Source organism: Suricata suricatta, chromosome 10 (genome assembly GCF_006229205.1).
Source record: "Suricata suricatta isolate VVHF042 chromosome 10, meerkat_22Aug2017_6uvM2_HiC, whole genome shotgun sequence".
Classification (NCBI taxonomy): Eukaryota; Metazoa; Chordata; class Mammalia; order Carnivora; family Herpestidae; genus Suricata; species Suricata suricatta.
This window is the reverse complement of record NC_043709.1, coordinates 104,366,262-104,386,945: the sequence shown is the minus strand read 5'-3', so window position 1 is coordinate 104,386,945 and position 20,684 is coordinate 104,366,262. Positions and strand designations below refer to the sequence as shown.

The following is a 20,684-nucleotide window of genomic DNA, read 5'->3' as shown; positions in this document are numbered from 1 at the left end:
TTTTTTTTTTTTTAAAACAACCTATAAGCTAAGAATGTAAAAACCATCCTTTTGTAAATGGTTTTGGGGGAAAAAATCAAAACAATACTTTCACAGCATGTGGACATGTTATTAAATTCAAATCTCAATGTACATAAAACTCTAAAACTGCCACAGACCCAGTCAGTCACTTAGGCACCACTTCTGCACTACCATTACAGGGTGGAGTAGTTCCAGCAGATCCTGTGCGGTATACAGAGCCCAAAATATCTATTCTCTGGGTCTTTACAGAAAGTCTGCTGACTCCAGTTGCAAAATATGCAATTCATAATAGATAAGAGATGAGGTACAGAGAGGTTAAAACTGCTGAATCAATGTCTACTTTCTACTTAGCACATGTAGAAACTAATGAAAATGTTTCTACATATACTGATACACAAACTGATACTTATTAGTAACTCAAGACTGTTTTAAGGCTTCTCATAAATTATTTCATTTAAGCCTCACAATAACTTTAGTGGGTACTGTTCTCATTCTGAGAGAGACAAGTTATGCACAAAGAAATTAAGTAGCTGTCTTAGCTCCATAAAACAGGTAAATTTAAGAACCAGTAAAACCAAGCCTTCATTTGTCAAACTTCTCTTTAGGAGATGAAAGTAAAACTTCAGAGTGCATGCATTCACTATAAGTGCTAGTGGATACCATCACTTTGGGCAATTCCTCTCAATGGAAAAAGTAAAATCCATTGTAGTATTTTTTTTTAATGTTTATTTTTGAGACAGAAGAGTGTGAGCAGGGGAGGGACAGAGAGAGAGAATGATACAGAGAATCAGAAGCAGGCTGACTGTCAGCAGAGAGTGCAATGTAGGGCTTGAACTCAGGAACTGCGAGATCAAGACCTGAGGTGAAGTTGGACGCTTAACTAACTGAGCCACCCAGGTGCCCCTGTAGGATACTTTTTGTCTGGGTGCTCATTATACACGTGTGTTCAGTATTTGAGTATTCACTGAACTGCGAACTACAGAATATACATTTTTCTGTGTGTATATTATATATCAATAATAACAAATTTTTAAAAGGCTGAGGTCAGAGCCTCATTCCAGAATAATTAATTCAGAATCTCAGGGCTACCAGTCCTCAAATTTATCTGGCCATCTAGAAATATCCTCATTTCATCGGTACTTAAACAGATAAAAATTACTGATTATGTTTTCCATAATACTCTGACGTCTTACAGGTGTGTTTAGCAGATTCTGGTTTGAAAAATGCTGGAAAACTGCCTGCCTTCCTGCCCCAGCACAGGAGGCTCTGCTTTGTCAGGAAGAACTCTTCATCACTACTGGTAGGATCTGTGCTCCCACGCCTGCACCAAAGGACAATGAATATTGAGAGTGCCGAGTGCCCCGGGCTCTTTTTTCCTTCTGTCCATCTGAGACTCTTTCTTATTTTCCTTCAATAGCAGAAAAGTCCAAGAAGTAGCTGCTGGCAAAAGGGGAGGGGAAGAAGATCCCTTTCTCTCTTACTCATTACAAATATTTGAAGTTCTATGAAATCTGACTGAGATTTTTTTTTTTTTTAAAGAAACTAATCCCTCATTTCAAAAGAAATCACTTAGGAGTAACTGATGCACTGCTGCGATCTGGAGGAAAAGTGTCTATAAGAGCTGCTGTAATTCAGCACTGTGGACGGGGAGCAGGCAACGCTTGCAGGTCTCCCAAATACTGGCCTCTGTGTGGTCTTACAAAGCAGAAACTGTGGAGAGGACCGAGAAGAAACAGATGACAGAATGAAAGTGGGCCTCTGCGTGTGACTGGTGAGCCAACACCATTTAGATGGGAAAAACGCATTCTGAGATCTGTAAGTGCTATTTTTACCTCTAGGTATACTTAAGACAAATAAAACCTAGTCTGGACAGCTCATCCTGTTCCCACCCCATCTTCAGGAATGGGATGGTGACAGCTACTCTATACTATGTTCAGTGATTTTTTTTTTAAACTTGTATTTTTGAAATTTTATTTATTTTTTATTTTAATTCCAGTATGGTTACAGGATGGATATAGGATGTCATATTAGTTTTAAGTGTACAATTTAGTGATTCAGTAATTCTAAACATTACTCAGTGCTCATCATGCTAAGTGTGCTCTTAATCCTTATCACCATTTTCACCCACCCCCCATTCACCTCCCATCAGGTAACAGTTTGTTCCCTATAGTTAGGAGTTAGTCAGTCTCTTGGTTTGTCTCTCCTCTTTTTTTTTCCTTTGTTTCTTTTGTTTCTTAAATTCCACATATGAGTGAAATCATAGGATATTTGTCCTTCTCTGACTTACTCCACTTAGCATTATATAGAGCCATCCATGTTGGTGCAAATGGCAAGCTTTAATTCTTTTTATGGCTTAATAATATTCCATTGTGAATATACATATATCAATTCTTCTTTATCCATTCATCAGTTGATGGACTCTTTAGCTGCTTCCACAGCTTGGCTATTATAAATAATGCTGCAATTAATAAGAGGGTGTATATATCCTTTTGAATTAGGGTTTTTGTATTCTTTGGGTAAATACCCAGTAGTGTGATTTTTAGATCACAGGGTAGTTTTAAAAAATATGAAAGGGTCTGAGTTACAGGCCTAAAATTCAGATTCTAATATTCAAACTCCTATTCATTCAATTCTTTGCGAGAATTATTTACCTTCTAACTAGCTACATGACCTGATAAATAAAGTTTCTGGAATATGTTTCCTTCCCTGTAAAATGGGACTTTATTACTCTAGGAGATGACTTCATACCATCACTTCTTTACCTCACAAGAAGACTGAAAAAAAAATGAAATGAACCCAAGTAAAAATATAATGAATGATGAGAAAAGGCGGATTCTTAAATTAAATACCATTATTTTGAATAGCCATTATTTTCAAACAGCCATTATTTTCAAACTATTTTTATAGGAAATATTATCAAAATATCAAATACTATTAAAAGTAGTAATTATATACTTTTTCTATAATTTTTGGTAGAGACTTATGGTAAATATGGGAGGAATAAAATTAAGTGAAGAACAAGTTGGTTACAGTCATTTATTTTCAAAAGGGGCAAATCAAAATCTCTCACTGGTAAACTCACATATATATGATTTACACATATTTATATATGATATGATTCATATATATGATTCAAATGCACATACACATATAAATAGGATCCATCAATACTAAACATAATTATCCAAAAATCAAATAATAATGTTTCTTGTCGACAAAATATCTATCAAAATATAAATAACTAAGTAAATGTAATTAGATGCACGCATACATACATCTTACCATTATTATTTAGTTTTATTCTGGAAGATCTGATCAATATGATAAAAACAGGTATAGCAGGCAGCCTTTAAGAAGCCCAGAATGATTTCTGCCTCCTGGTATTCATCTCCTTGTACAATCCTCTCTCTTTTAGGTGTTAAAGACTGTCTATACCTTGCCTGTTATCAACAGAAAGGGTGTCATTCCCATGATTGTATCATATAAGACTCTCTCCAGACAGACAAGGACTATTTTCCTGCTAGCCTTGAACATGAACAACCTTGTAGTAAGAGGCCACTTGGAAAAAACACCATGGGTAACCTGTGGGAGCTGACAGCAGCTCCCAGTCAACCGTCAGCAAGAAAATGAGGACCTCAGTACTACAACTGCAAGGAGAGGACTCTGCCGTCAACCTAACTGAACTTGGATTGCTGCTTAGGTAAGCCTCCAGATTAGAACACGGCCCAGCTGACATCCTGATTGTAGCCCTGTGAGAAACTGAGCAGAGGGTCCGGGTGAGCCACCCGTAGACTTCCGAACTATAAAACTGTGAGATAATTAATGGATTTTTTAAGCTACTAACTTTGGAGAAATTTGTTACGTAGCAACATAAAACAAATAACATGGATCCTTGCTCCATTCCAGCCTTGAAAGGGCTGTAGTCCCAGTCAAGGTCCTGGGTACCTGGATTGGAGCCTCGTAAGTGACCATAAGCTAGACACACCCAGCCAAGCTGCAGCTAGACTCTTAACCCACAGAAACTGTGACAGGATCATTTTTTGGTTGTTTTTAAGTTAGGATAATGTTACATTGCAGTGGGTAACTAGTACAACATGAAACATACAAGAAATAGAAACACCCAAAAAAAAAAAAAAAAAGAGAGAGAGAGAGAGAGAGAGAGAGAAATAGAAACACCAAAAAGAAAGAGGGATAATAATCATAGAAAATCAGAGGAGAAGCAACTTAAAAAATAATCAGGATCTATTCAGAAGAATATATTTCCAAATTACTTACAGTATAAATGGGATTCTACTCTTAATGGCAACAAAAATTAAGATAGCCAGGAATGTATCTGACCTAAATGAATCAAGCATTTTTACTGGGTAATAGTGCTTGAATAGAAAAGCAATCTCAATATTGTGAAGAGGTCAATGCCTCCTAAATTTACTCATAGGTTTATTTGACTCTAATCAATATAACATGATGATATAAAGTAGAACATAATGAGATAAAGTAATCATTTTCCAGACGAATGAAGAAGATTAATAAAGACAAAATTTATTTTATTGTTTTGGAAATAAATTTTGTAAAGTTTATTTATCTTGAGAAGGGGGGAGACAACAAGTGGGGGAGGAGCAGAGAGAGAAGAAAGAGAGGGAGAGAGAATCCCAAGCAGGCTCCATCCACGCTGTCAGCACAGAGCCTGATGTGAGGCTTGAACTCATGACCTGAGCCGAAACCAAGAACTGGATGCTTAACCAATCAAGCCACCCACATGCCTCAAGACAGATCTTAAATAGGATTAATTAGAGGGATTATCACTATTGAACATTAAAATATAATATAAAGGAATAATTACTCAAATATTTTTAGTTCTGTCCAGACGACATCCCTACTGTTTCATATACATAATGTTTCTTCATCCTTGACAATAATCCAACAAGTAAATACTATCATTAAACACATTTTATACATGAAAAACTGAGGCAAAGCTCACAAAACTAGTGAATATATATTAGGGACACACAGTGTGGTATCAGAGCCAAGAGACTGACAGGTACAATTAGAACCCAGCAGATTCTAACATGAGGAAAAAATTAGTAAAAGATCAAAGAGAGATCACCTGCCAACAGGGATGGGAACATTTATTCCATAAATGATATGAGTTTAGACATTTAAATGTCCAACCACAGACTGTCTCCTCTGTTGCCACTGTCACACACTGAAGACCACAGTCTCCACAAGAGATAGGACACTGTTTTATTCTACTAGCGCCTAGGGGCTGGCATGTTATGGGCAATGTCCAGCACTAGCAAGGGTAAAGGAACAATCTTGTGAAGAGTGAAACAGAAGAGCCTAGAGGAGGAAAGCCTCACGAATTTTGAACAAGCATTTCTTTTGCCTTATCTTCAACCAACACACCAGTAAAATGACCCAAGCACATAAAAAGAAGTTCAAGTATACAAGGATTTCAAATGTGCCCAATAAACCTTGAGAAAAGATACTGAGCATGTAAATATTGATCAATGAGATGCAAGTTAAAACAACTTTATACCTATCAAACTGATCAAGATTAGAGACACCAAGTCCAGTTAATTTTACCTTCTATAATAGTCCTTCTCTCTACATTTCTCCTTTCTCCACCGATTAACTGATTAGCCCCTAACTAGTCTTCCTGCTTACCCCCTGCTTGCCCAGATGCTCCCCTGACCAGTTCCCTGCTCTCCTTGCTTTTATCTACCCCCAAATCCTTAACCCAGTCTACAAAGCCTATTAGGCTCCAATTACTATTGGGCTGTAGTCATAATGGATTCCTTAAACCAAAATGTGTGTGTGGGACAGGTAGGTTTAAAAAAAAAAGTGAGTGGCATCTGGGTGGTTCAGTGGGGAAAGCGCCTGACTTAAGCTCAGGTCATGATCTCGCAGTCTGTGAGTTCGAGCCCTGTGTTGGGCTCTGTGCTGACGCTCAGAACCTGGAGTCTGCTTCAGATTTTGTGTCCCCCTCTCTCTGTCCCTCCCTCCCTCACACTCTCTCAAAAATGAATAAATGTTAAAAAAAATAAATAAATGAGGTGGGCCATGTGAACATGAGAGGATGGGTGACAATCGGCCTCCGCAATCAGGAATGCTGAGGACTGAGGCAGACCAGACCCTCTTTGCCCTCTATTTGATGGCTGTCTTCATGGTTAGCAGACCATTAGATGTTTTCTAAGAGCTATAAACTGGGATCTGAAATGTGACATCTCATTTTAGATGTTGGCAACAAATTACAGTTTAACACTCAGGGGCCAAGACTGTCCTGCTCAAACAAATCATGCCTCTGAACCGTATGGGACCTTCTCACTCTATACTCTCTAGGCTCTGCTCTAGGGGTTATTACTCCTTCTATTTGCAAATCTTTGGTCATTTCATTTATTCATTCATTCATTCGTTCACTATTTATTGTGCTTTATAAAATATGGGTACTGGCCTAAGGAAGCCCAAATCTGAAGGCTCAGTTCACATATCATTTTCTCATGAGGTTATATGCTCTGACACTTTGTATTTTTACTTTAGAACACTTATCACAGTAATTATATAACCATTACTGTAATTATTGGTGCACCCCTACCCCCCCCCCAAAGTACTGTAAATTCCATGAAGGGCCTGAGAGTGTCCGTTTGTTGTACCAGTACTTGCTGGCCAGAAGGGGGGGCAATGTTCAGATGGAGGTTTAAGCAATCGGATGCCCTCATGCAGTGAAGGTTCAAGGGTAAAATGGAGCAATCTTTGTGGTGGACAGCCTGGCAATTTATTTTAAAATTCTTAAATGGGACATTTCTTCTGACTGAGTGACCACAATTCCAGAAATTTAAGCTAAGGAGATAATTCACTAGGTATGCAAACTTTGTGTCCAAGGCTATGCATTATAGCCTGTTTACAACAGTTAAAAGCTAGACACAAATGTCCAGTTACCAAATTGGATCATTTGACAATTGTATTTAAAGGAAAGGTGGTTTAAGAAAATTAACTGTTAAATAAAACATTAGGAAACATAAATTTTTTTTTAATTTAAAAAAGGGGCACCTGGGTGGCTCATTTGGTTGAGCATCCAGCTTTGGCTCAGGTCATGATCTTGCGGTTTGTGGGTTCAAGCCCCACATCAGGCTCTGTGCTGACCGCTAGCTCAGAGCCTGGAGCCTGCTTTGGATTCTGTATCTCCCTCTCTTTCTCTGACCCTCCCCTGCTCATGTTCTCTCTCTCTCTCTCTCTCTCAAAACTAAATAAAACATTAGAAAAAAATTTTTTAAAGAAAATTAACTGTTACAATGAAAAAATGCAAGATATGAAAATGTAAAATTCTATCATAGTATGACTACAACTGCGCTTTAAAACCACATAAACTCCCAAATCTACAACCCAATAAAAGAATGGAAGACCTTAATTATCATGTTCAAGTAGTAAAACAATAGATGATTTCCCCCTTTCATCTATTCTTTGTCTAGCATAACCATCTGGGTATTCGCAGGGAAAAAGTCATTATATTAACATAGTGAGTCCAGGGGCAATAACTCTCCCTTAAGGGATACAAACTTCCACCCTGAACAAAATGGCATTTCATCAATCTCTCACTCATCCTGTAACGACAAGTTTATTGCACATTAGCACTGGGCCTAGTTTTCCAGCATGAGCAGATACCTAGGGTAGATTTTAATAGAACAGAAGTATTTGAGATACCATCTTTAACTGTATGAAAAATACAAATCATAACACTCCGATCCCCTGCCCTGCATGCCACCAGAGGGCTAAGAACTGGAAAAACATTTTGTCTCAGCTTTTTTAGAGTTGGCTCTATACAATTCTGCTCTATGTAGAAATGTAGCAAAGAAAATGTGTATCAAGTTTGGGTCAAAACAAGGAATGAGGCTTTATCAGGAAGATCCTTTATCTGTCTACACAAATAAAACTTTGCTCCAAATTTCTACACATCTCAAGTGTATTGGAGAGTGGTTTACTTAGCACTTACGGTGTAGCGGAGACTAGAAGCTCCATATTAAACATTATGCTACAGGTTATATGAATAGAAGATATTCAGGTGGCAGAAATGTAGTAAAACCTAGTTTTATTTGTTAGGCCACATTTTACCAATACTGCAAGAGACTATAATTTCTATAGAACTGAGAAAGGCATATACTGACAGGAAGAAATTCTACACTTGATTATGTTAACTGGTGGATCCAAGAGTAAAGGATATAGATTTGTAAGAGAATAAAATAAACTCAAGGATTATAATAACATTAAAACTGAACTGCAAAAGGAGCCAAACACAGCACTGTGGAATCCATTTGTAAATACCACCAGCAAATGATCAGTTCTGGTTTGTTACAAGAGACATGAAACATCACGACACCTGCCTGGTAAATTAGTTATTTATGCACGAAACGTAGTAAAATCAGGATTACTCACGTGATATCCCTTCGTTGATAGCAGCCCTGAAGTAGGCAGGCGATCAGGTCACTGATAAACTCGACATCATCTCTGTGAAGAGCTGCTTCTAATTCCTAAGGAGAGAGAGACAGATTCAGAGATCAAACACTGATTCCTTACAATCTACCGGTCCCTCCCCTCCTACCACCCACACCACTGACATCACCCTCTAAGCCACTACATGGTCAAAGTAGCCAAACTGCTTGCTACTCTGCCTTTCTTCCCACAGTTACTGCTAGAATAGCAACGAGTTCAACTTTTTGTTTTTCCAAGGAATTTATCTCTCCCATTGCTCCATTACCAAGCTCTCCTTTTTTCTGCACGAGAAGAAACACACATTTATCTCTTTTTATAAGTCAGTGCTAGCTGATATAATTATCAAGACCTTAACTTCTACAAATATGCTATAATGCCTTCTATTTTAATAAGAGAATAAAAGGCCAAATACATAATTAAAAAGTATTTGTCATTCACTTAACTTTTACCAGGTAAACCACCTGCAACTGCTTTAAAGAACTACTAATTTATTGAAAAGAGAAAAGCACTGGTAATGAGCAATGTAGCAATTGTAATTTTGAGGGCTGGTGATAGGAGATTGCTAGAACTAAGATTAATCTTACATCATCTGGAGAAGAGTGAGGTAATGTCGATGTTAATAGTCTACCGAGGTGATTTGCTTTCCTTGGGATTCAAGCAGGCAATGCCTTAGATTTAGCTGGTCTTAGTACAGTATTCCGAACAAAGATTAGTTTAGAGGAGCTACTGGGACAGAAAGTGACAGCGGAGAAATTTTAGGAGGTCCTATTTCTCTTTTCAATCTCCCATAATAAACCAGTATTTTCTAAGATGATGGAATCTGTTCTAAGTCATCAGCTCCTGGGACACCAAGTTTGCCAGCACTGTTCCAACAAAATGCTATCTATCTTCTGCTCGCAGGCCATCTTCCAAGGGTCTGCTCTGGTTTGATTGCTAATGGTTTGATTGCTTCTGGTCTTGACCAAATCTAGAACCACAGAAAAACTGAACTTTGAAGGCTCTCAAAGTATGAGGTCTGAGCATAAAAAGCAATTTCTGACCTTAACACCAATTATAGGGCAGTGCATACTTAACAGGGTAGTCTGCTTCTACTATAAAAACAGTAAAGTTTTTGTAATAATTATGATTGTAATAAAATAATTAAAAAATAACTTTGTAATATAACTGTTCCATTTGTTATTTTATTTTCAGAAATTCTCAAGTTTGTAAACACTCACTCTAAAACTTTCATAACACAAAAAAACTGCTAAGCATACTGACACAAATAAGCAAAACAGAAACAACCCTGAGGTGGTTTACTTAAAAAGGTTCATCTGTCTTATACTGCATTAAAAGCATAGGTGAATGAGACTCAACATTCAAAGATAAGGCTGAGGCTTGCAAACATTTTGCTTGCTTTAATTACAAACTTGGGAATTATAACACATCTATAGCAATGGTTTTTATTCTCATATTAATTCCTGTTGGCAGAGTTCTTTACTACATTCTAGTTAGTGATTATCCAGGGAAACAAGAAACTCTACTAATCAGAGATAACAAAGATCTGAAATATAATTAGCCAGAATTCATTCATTCAACTAATATTTACTGGGCACCCACCCTGTGTAAGGTAATATAGTACTTCCTAAGCACTGGGGAGCTTAGTTTAGTTTAGAGAGATAAGAATACAAAAAAGGTAGACAAACTAATTAGCACTATTAAGTACAGAAAAGGTGCTATATGTGCTATGGGAATTGAGAAGAAAAGGATTATTTCTGGCAGTGGGAAGCCTAAGAGATTGCATCAAGTGGTGGCACCTGAGAGGGGAAAACGGGCTGTGTGACAATGTAGGGGGAGACGCAGTGCATAACCAGGTGTAGGAAACAATGGGGAGCAAGGACACCAAGAGGATCTTAACTTCAGTGTAACTATTCTGTAAATCATATGAGGGAGTAATGTGAGCTAAGATTGATAGCTGATACTGAATACTGAGCTAATGAGTTTGGCTTTTCTTTGGAAGACAAAGAAGACTCACTACAGTTATTTTTATTGAGAGGGCACAGATGCTGTGTATTTAAGATGAATTCTAGTGGTGGAGGGTGGGTGGTGAGGTTAAACACAAACAACAACCTGAGAGAAAGACTCTGAAGGACTTCCCAAACAAGAGAAATAGCAGCAATGGGAAAACAGGAACTTAAGATCTGACAGAAGTAAATGTGATGCAAAACAAGGAAAGATTTGAATGGTTCATATTTTAATGTTGGTCACTGGACAAGACTCCAAAGTAAAATGCGATTATAAGAGAAGCTGAACTCCTGGAGCAAAAAGTCCCAGGCCATCTCATTTGATAGAGAAGCCAGAATTATTGAATGGCAGAGCTGGAGAGTCAATTATAGATCATATTATTTCAACCCTCCCAATGTCAGGATAAATAAAGTAGGCCCAGGAAGGTTAACTGACTCCTCCGGTGGTACTCAGCAAAAAGTGCCAGAACTCCGTGAAACCCAGACCACCCCACCCAGGCTCTTCACACAGAGTAAACTGCTTCCTACTGATCCACCCTCTCTATCCTAGGAAGGCTGATGGCTCCAACAGCTACAGTAACCAACTTCCATCACTCCCAACCAAGCCCTTACAGTACCATCCATTCCCTTAAGTAGAAAGAAATCCCTACCTGTTCCCCTTCTGCTAAGGACTGTATGTCCTTTACATACAAATCTTTAATCTATAAAATCTTGCTAGTTGAGTTTCACTTTGCTGGTTCCTCCAGTAATTCCTTCAACACCATGTGTGTTCACATATTGTTACAGACTCTTGCTGATAAGGTTCTATCCTCTTCCTCAGAGTATTAAATTAAATAGCACAATGTGATTCCTGACTAAAGATGCTGTAGCCAGTACTAACTGATGCTTCTTAGTGTCTTTAAAGAACAGAAGTACCAAATTAAGTGGAGGTCTAGGCAGGATTCCTAGAAGCCACAGGATACATATGGATGAATTTTATTCAGTAGTAAATTAATTCAAAACATTAATTTTATAAAAGTCATACTACAGAGCAAAAGGTAAAATCTGCATTAATTTTTAAGCTGAGACTACAAAAGAAAATCACTCATACAGGAGAAGTTAAAGCTTTACTATGAATCCCTTTCTTCTGCATCTCCTGCTTCCCACCAATAGACATTCCCTTCTGACTTAGGTCAAAACGCTGGACAAGAATGCTTCCCTTTCTTTCAGAGTAACTGTCATCAGACCCAGTTTTAGCTGTCCAGTTTATACTATGATAGTGTCCTCTGAAGAGGCGACAATAAACTATAGTGATGGAATCACTGAATGCCCTTTCTGTTCCTTAATATTAACATATCAGTGTTAGTTTTATTCATCTATATAAGGTGCTTATGTTCTTGTTTTCTTCTGTGGCCCTCCCTATAACTTTAGTACAGAAGTTAGCAAACAGTAGGTGGTCATCAAATTAACTTTAAAAAAGTTTATATATATAGGGGATCCTGGGTGGCTCAGTCAGTTAAGCATCCGACTTTGGCTCAGGTCATGATCTCACTATTCGTGGGTCTGGGCCCTGAGTTGGGCTCTGTGCTGATAGCTCAGAGCCTTAGAGCCTGGAGCCTGTCTCTCTCTCTCTCTCTGCCCCTTCCTCACTCATGCTCCATCTCAAAAATAAGCAAACATTAAAAAATCATTTAAATAAAAATTTTTTAAAGCTATCCTTTTTTTCATTCACCTACTATACGCCAGGTAACAGATACACAAGTGAATAAAGTCCTGATATTTTTATGGATTTATGGATGGAAGGGAGGAAATGAGGGAAGGCAAAAATGTAAGCCAGAATGGAAAATTTTTATCTACCTACTTATCGCTGTGTTCAGTGCTCTCTCCCCCAGCGACCAGCAGAACAGAGGCCAGCAACCACAACAGTAGAAAGTCATATGTTTTCTTGAATGAGAGCAGAGAACTATGGAGACAATGTAACAAATGCTACATTAAATACACAAAGTGATGGGGGAAAATGGAGAAAACTAAAGAAACTGAGAAGTGTGGAGTAAGACTTTGCCTTGGAGGTAAGACAGAAAGGAAGAGCATGTGAAAGTTGATGGCCTGTGTACAAAGTACCAAGGACCCTCCTCAACATGGAGAGGGTAATTAGAGAACCATTGACAGACAGGCCTATTCTTTGAGGACCTTCTCTGAAAACTATGAAAACCACACTAAAGAATGTAGATTTTACTTCTACATGCAATCAAGTCTGAAGGAGCGTGAAATGGTCAGATGTCTATCTCAGAAAACGAGTTCTGAGAGCAGGGTGCAGAATGATGAGTGGCACCAGAGGGAAGGACCATGGAGGCAGTGTCTGTATCACCTGGAAGCCTGCGGAAGTAGGGCACCTCAGAGCCACCGCGGACTTACTGACACCAGATTCTGCACTTTAATGAGAGCCCCATGATTCATATGCATATATAGTTTGGGAGGTGCTATTCTGGAAGATAAAAGGTCCGAGTCTGTGATAAATAAAACAACAGCTGTGGGAATAAAGAAGGGGAGGATTTGAGAACACTTGGAAGATGAATAAATGCTTGTTTAAAAAACAAAAAACATAATTACCAAGAGAAATGAAATAATGCCATAGACCAAAAATGTTCTAAAACATGTAAGAAAGAGAAAAATTCAATTTCTGACATAAGGACCGAATTAAATCCTTATATTATAACCCCAAACATGCTCAAATGATTAATCTCAAGAAGAGCTAAGGCCCCTGTTTATCTAAAAACCCTAGCATGAATGTATGATTATAATCAAACCATGCAGATAAAGTATGGTTATCAATATCTGTGGAATTTACAGTTCGGCCTCTAGCTCCGAAGCCTGTTGAAAGGACTGAAGAATTAAATGCAGTTCAGCTACCCAGGCAAACCACTGAATAATCTCCTCTAAATACAAGATAAGTGGTCACTGGTGGGAAGAGTGGGTCATTTGGTCCTTATAGAAGAATCTCATTTCTACCAATAAATCTATTTAGAATATAAAGACATAACATGAAATTTCTAAAGTGTTCTCCAAACATATCAACTGCCAATATCCTTTTATTACTATTTCCAGAGAGTCATCAAGTAGAACTACAGACAAATTAGAGTGAAACAAGATGTTCAATGACAAAATAAAAGCTAAGACCTACAAAGGTTAAGAGAGATATGGCCAAAAGATAAGATGTCCTTAAACCCATTCTACCTACATGTAGATTATAAATTTTTAAGTTCAAAATTTACTCGGTATCTTGTTCATTTGTGGTAGTTAGCAGAAATCAAAATTAGTCAAGTCACAACTAGTGTAAGAACTGTTTATCTTAAAATATATGCCCAACAGTTAAATTATTAATTTGTATAACAAATTTATATTTTCTTCAATAAATCTAAGGTAACTTTTTAATCCCTATCTGCATTATTAAAAATTCCCATAGGTGCCAGGAGGCAGAAGATTGGATGGGAGAGCAGCATCGACACTGATGATGTTCTAATTCTGATGGACGTGATTTTCAGATGGTATCACTTATAAGTGAATAAAGTGAAACATCCCTAGATCAATGATGAGAATGTGTCATGAGTCAAGAACAACGATTAATAAAATCTGTGAATCTGAAATTTAAAAGAGAAAAAGAAAGAAAGACAAAATTGTTTCAATGTATCTTCTGCCTGCCTCAGTAACCAGGCTTCATTAGTGATTCAACCATTATCAGCATTGTAGCATTATCAACAGAAACTGAGGCCTAGCATCCTTATTTTAATTCAAAAAGATTTTTCAATGTTCTTGTTCTACACTCAACTATGATGGACAGACTAAAGGGGACTGGTAAAAACTCCTTCCCGGCGAACCTAGGTTTGTTTTTTCCAGCACAACCATGACTAATGAGGGAGCAGCTGAGGAAAGTGGTTACACAGAAAGGTAGAACATCGGGAATTTAGATTTGCTCTTCCAAGGAAAACTGAGCAGGTCTGAACTGTCCCTCAAATGATACAAGTATTGAGAGGAACTCTGTCACTTACCAAAAAAATTTCAACCCCCCCCTTGCCTACCATTCTACCCATGGAATACAGTAAACTCATAAATCACTAAGAAAATGGGTCTCAAAATATAAAAGTGCTTTTCAAATGTATTTCTATTTGCCTCATAAATAAGCACCTATCTAGATAACCCACCAAAAAAGTATGCAAGGCCATGGTAACTTGTAAGGTGACAAAGTTATCAGTAAACTTTCCCCCTCTAGCTGAGCAGAAATGCAAAATCAGTAAAGATTAGAATGAAGAATAGGTGATAAACCCCCTGGAGAGCAAAGCTTCCCTCCCCTCCTTTCCCCTTAGTTACAGATAACCCCAGCAGTTGGGATCAAATGGATAAACCAAGGCACACTAATATAGGCCTCAGTTTTCACCCAGTGGTAAAATAAAGATTAAGAATGTTATAGGAATCAGCAAAGAAGAAAGGTAACCAGGAAGCAATTTTAATCCTCCTGAACAGAAGAACTGGCTCATCAGTTAAAAATGTTCACTTTAATGGGTACAGTTTCACATTTGCAGAAAGAAAAGGTTCTGGAACTCTGTTTCACAACAATGTGAATATACTTGCCTGAACTGTGCACTTAAAAATGGTAAAGAAGCCAAATTTTGTATTATGCTTCTTACCACAATTTAGACAAAAAAAATTGACCCATTAAAAAGTGTCTACCACCAACGGTTTTGTAATGACTAAATGAGGTATTGCTTATAAAAGCCAGCAGAGCCTGGCACACACAGTAAATATTCTACAACACGTTAATATTATAATTATATCGTCTTCCTTACAATGAAAAGTGTGTGGAAAAAGGCAAATACTGAAGAGCAAGAAAGTGGCCTTTTCAAAATTTAGAGGTTTCTGGACAATAGAAATTAAAATCCTTTTAATACATGGCCTACCGTGTTCATAAGTCAATAAAAGCCAACAGTTCCCCAAGGAACTATCTGGAAACCCAGGTTATTCAAAGCTTTACTACTTAGGCCTTCAAACCCAGAGCTTAGGTCTTAGAATAAGGCAATAAGGAATACCCTTCTAAAATCCCCCCGGCCCCCCACTTTCTCTCCTCCCCTTTGTATTTCCTTTTCACTGTGGGCACTGAGCTGTGAGCACAGAAATCTGAACTTTGCCAAGATGCTCTGGGACAGAAGAGGCAAGGGTGGGTAGGTGGGGGTGGGGGAGCAGAAAACTCACCAATCAGCCTAGAGAAGGGAGACCCATCCCTACTGCTCCTCTGCAGCTTCAGAGAGTAGCTGGAGGGAGTAACAGGATTTGCCCTCTGCAGCTGGCGTCACAGCTCATTAGGGACAAGTCTGTTTAATGTCTTTCCACCTCCTCTACCCTCAAGAACAAGCAGGGGCTGCTGGGAAAAGAACTCAGGACTGAGCAAGGGGAACTGCTCCAAATGCTGATTGGCAATGGGAGAGATATAGGGCCTTTAACATATGTCGTGGAAAAATGTTTATTTACAATTAGTTACTTTAAAAAGTCCTGCCTGCCTGACTACAGACAGTCAAACACACAGGAAGAATATCACTAATTCCTTTAATGGACAACAATGACCCAGTCAATATATTTTCTTAAATAATATTACAGGTAGCTTTTTATTGTTTAACACACTTTTAATCTCTCAAAATTTTTGTTAATCTTTTGCTAAAGAAGGTAGTAAAGAGAGAAAAAATTGCTTTTCTTCAACTTCCAAGAAAAGATCAAGATTACAGATCTGTACTACTGCCATTTAGGTACAATAATTTCTTAGAGTTTACATAAGGAGGGGGAAAGGTCTAAATATAAAAGAATCATGGGGCGCCTGGGTGGCTCAGTTGGCTGAGCATCCGGCTTCAGATCAGGTCATGATATCAAGGTTTGTGGGTTCAAGCCCCACATCTAGCTCTGTGCTGACAGCTAGCTCAGAGCCTGAAGCCTGCTTCGGATTCTGTGACTTCCCCTCTCTCTGACCCTCCCCTGCTGGCGCTGCCTGTGTCTCTCAAAAATAAATTTTAAAACTTAAAAAAAAAAAAAGAGTCATACATGCTGTATTTGATTTTAGAAGGTTTACAAATCTTCTGAATTAGCACAAGGACCAAATGCAATGCAGTGTCTCGGAAGAAAACGGGGGGCTTCTGTATAGGACCCAGTACTGCACTTACACAAAGGAGATGCAAAGCAGGCCTTCCTGAAGGACCCTCCCAGCTGCTTTGGAAGAGAGAATGCCTGGAGTGTGAGCTTAGAATACATGAAGAAATAAGCACACTAGCCTCCAGAAGGCACCCCTGACTTTGGCAGCTGATGCTTTCTAACTTGGTATAAATTAATTTAATCCCAAAGGCTTGCCCCATGCCAATTTAGACGGTAAAGTATAAATCAGCTCGAGTGGGTATAATGGTGAGGGACCTGAAACTGGCTATTATAACACTTTCAGTTGGCCAAGCGGTTTATCCCAGGAGTCCCCAAAGGCCAGCAGGTCCATATTGCTGCTTTGCTGCGACCATACCATTCCTCTCAACCATCCATGAAACAGCTGTGTCACTGGCCATGCTGCTGGGTAAAAGAAAGAAAATCAAAATAGCTTCTCGCCTCAAATGACTGCTACTCTAAAATATTAACTAGAAAATACTAACTATACCAATAAATGTGGAAATCTGGAAGAACATGATTTTCTGAAAAGGCATAAATTATCAAAACTGACTCCAGCAGTTAAAAAAAAAAAGGCTCAGAAGTTTCATGGATATGGATATGCCCATGATTATTATATAACCAATTCCTGAGCACTGAAAAACTGGGAAAGCTCCTCAGTAAGTTCTATGAGGCTAGTATACTGGACACAGTGTACTGCATAGCCATGCAGACAGATCTGGAAAAGCAGGTTCTTGACAGACACATACAGCCTCAGGTACAAGGTCAAGTAGTCTAGACCACCACTTAGAACAAGGCTTTCCAACTAGGCTATGTGTGATCCAGGGGCTCCAGAGTGTGTGGTCAGAATACAGGAAACCATCTGTGTGGAATGGCACAGCTTCTGGAGAGTCGGTCTTACTATTATTTTTTTTGTTTTCAGTTTTACTTGTTGTTGAGAAGATATTTTTAACTTAAACATTTGCATGAATTGAAGACAGGAGACTTCATCAAGAGAGTTTCTTCTTCAAGAGAGTTCTGGCTATAGCTTGAAGCCTATAAAGTTATGCAGTGGTCATTCCCTGTCATTAGGAGCTCACTACTGGACTAGATGGAAGTTATTTTAGGTATTTTAGAGGAGCCACTAAAGAACGGGGAGGGGGGGAAGAATAATCAAATGAGGAAGGTTAAAATCTGGATGTGGTTGGCAGGACACATTGTTAGAGAGAGAGAGATTAGAGGTAAGAAGATCTCTGTTCTACTCCAGGAAGAAGTGATGAGGCCAATACCAGAAAGAGGACAGCGGAAATGCACAAGAGCAAAAAGAGGATTTCAGAAGCAGAGTTAATAAGATTTTGCAACTAATTATATGTGGATTAAAAAAGGACAAAGAAATTTTAGGTAACAATTTCTAATCCTCCCCCACCCCTGAAAAAATATTATGGTATTTTAAATTGGTAAACAGAAATTAAGGATGATAAACGTTGAGAGGTGAATGGGAAGAAGGGGACAGCAGGAAGAAACAACAAAGACTTGATATTCAAAATAAGGTCCTAGAAGTTTTAAAGTGGGAAACAATCTTGTAATGTCCTAAATGCTGTTGTTCATGTTTGACTGTGTCCTCGTCTCCTATGTAAGAGTGGCAAAAATGTACATACACAGAAAAATTTAGAACTTTAATGTGTGTAGGGAGGTAGGGCTCCCTTTGAATCAATTTGATCAGTTCAACATATTATGGGCATGTAACAGTGGGATGCCATACAGTGAAAAGGCATCGCTAGCACCTGAAGACATACTATGTGCCACACTCTGTGTTAAGCACTGGGGATGCAAAGAGGAAAATAATAACCCTACCTTCAGGGCGCCTGGGTGGCTCAGTCAGTTAAGTGTCCAACTCTTGATATGGGTTCAGGTCATGATTTTAGGTTCCTCAGACCGATCCCCATATTAGGCTTGGTGCTGGCATCATGGGCCTACTTGGGATTCTCTTTCTCTTCCTCTCTCTCTCTCAGCCCCTTCCCTGCTGGTGGTGCCCCCACCCTTTCTCTCACTCAAAATAAATAAATATTAAAAAAAAACAAAAGAAAAAGAACCCTACCTTCATATAGCATAAGATCTAGAATTGGGGAACTGGGGGACAGGAAACAACAAGTAATTTCCATTTAATGTGATGACTGGTACAGCAGAGTGCTGTGGAGATAGCAAGGAAACTGCTGCTATGGAGATTAAGTAGCACAGGCTGAAAGATGAGCAGGATGCAGCCAGTTCACACAAGGGTAGTAGGGACATTAAGGGTGGTCTCAGTAAAATTCAGGTTACCGCTAGAAATGAAAACTTAATGGCAAAATCACTACTGTGGTAGGTAGGTAGGTAAGTAGGTAGGTACTTCCTAGTGCCTCCACAGAGTAAGTGGTCACAGAATGTTCACAGAGAAAACGGAAAGAAATTAGCCACTGGGAATAACTAATCTAAAAGATGAATGTGTGTGGTGCCTGGATGGCTCTGTTGGTTGAGAGTCCGACTCTTGATTCGGGTCCAGCTCATGATCTCATGGTTTGCGCCCCACACTGGGCTCTGTGCTGACAGCATGGAGCCTGCTTGGGATTGCCACTCTCCCTCCCTCTCTGCCCATTCCCTACTCACACTTGTTTTTTCTCTCTCCTCTCAAAATAAGTAACTTAAAAAAATAAAAATATAAAAGATGAGTATGTGAGTGCAGATTTTCAGAAATGCCTGAAATATAATCAAGAAATCTGGAAAGGCAGGACAAAGTAGGAATGACTAAGGTGTGATTATAACTTAGAAAATAGTACTGAAATCTTGTGGGGGGTGGGGGTGGAGGAGGGTGACTATACCGAAAAGGGATATGTTATCTATAATGGGAAAGATGTTCCAAGGTAAAGAATTTGGCAGTGTTTAACAAGCCCGATCCTAAGGGAGAGGTACTGATGATACTTAGTTATGGAGCACCAATATTTCATCAGGCCTGTAAGAAATTATCCCCTCAAAATTAATTCACTGTCTTTTGATTCTGAGAGATTGTTTCTTTAAGACAGACAGACAGACAGACACACACACACACACACACACACACACACACAGTGTGACCAGGGGAGGGCAGAGAAAAGGAGACACAGAATCTGAAGCAGGCTCTAGCCTCTAAGCTGTCAGCACTCAGGGGAGGAAACTCACGAACCTCAAGAACATGACCTGAGCCAAAAGTCTTGAGGCTCAACCAACTGAGCCACCCAGGTGCCCTTCTGAGATCCTTGATTAGCAATTGCAAGTAGGTCTTGGTATTAGGAAGGTGGTGTGTGTTGAATGGCAGTTATGAATATGACAATAGAAAAATACCTATCCAATTTTAAATAAACAAAACGTCATTCTGCAACTCTGAGTGTACTGAAATTGTTAAGTTTTTTGAACATACAAATCTTGAGGACCAGAATTGGAAATATGAAAGTACTCACAAGAGAGTAAACAGGAATGAGAGTGCATAGGTTATGTTTAGAAAGGGAATAACTTAAAAATAAAGTTGGCAAACAAACATATAACTCTCCTGGGCTAAGGCAAAGGTTTTTCAGTAAAATTCTCTCTTACAAAAGAGATTTATCTTGGGGCGCCTGGGTGGCTCAGTCGGTTGAGCGTCCGACTTCGGCTCAGGTCATGATCTCACAGTTTGTGGGTTCGAGCCCTGTGTCGGGCTCTGTGCTGACAGCTGGCTCAGAGCCTGGAGCCTGCTTGTCGTTCTGTGTCTCCCTCCCTCTCTGACCCTCCCTTGCTCATGCTGTGTCTCTCTGTCTCTCAAAAATAAATAACATTAAAAATTTAAAAAAAAAAGATTTCTCTTGATTGTAAATGTCTACCAAGTTTCTTCTATTAAAAGACACTCATTTTACTTTTGGATCAAAGAAATTAGGAAGAGACACTATCCTGAAACAACCTCAATCAATGCCAATACTTACAGAAGTCATTTGACTGAATCTATTTTATAAGGAGGTAAAAAAATCTTTACAATTCAGTGACTGCTCA

At 38.8% G+C, this 20,684-nt stretch overlaps 1 protein-coding gene across 1 annotated transcript in view; it reads right to left on the bottom strand.

Annotated features, from left to right (window-relative positions):
* LOC115304136 (cat eye syndrome critical region protein 2) overlaps positions 1-20,684 on the bottom strand; it is a 151,608-nt gene that overhangs the window by 65,650 nt on the left and 65,274 nt on the right. Inside the window, exon 2 of the mRNA XM_029954178.1 lies at positions 8,449-8,543. Coding sequence (XP_029810038.1) covers positions 8,449-8,543 — 95 coding nt within the window. The remainder of the gene's footprint in view (positions 1-8,448; positions 8,544-20,684) is intronic.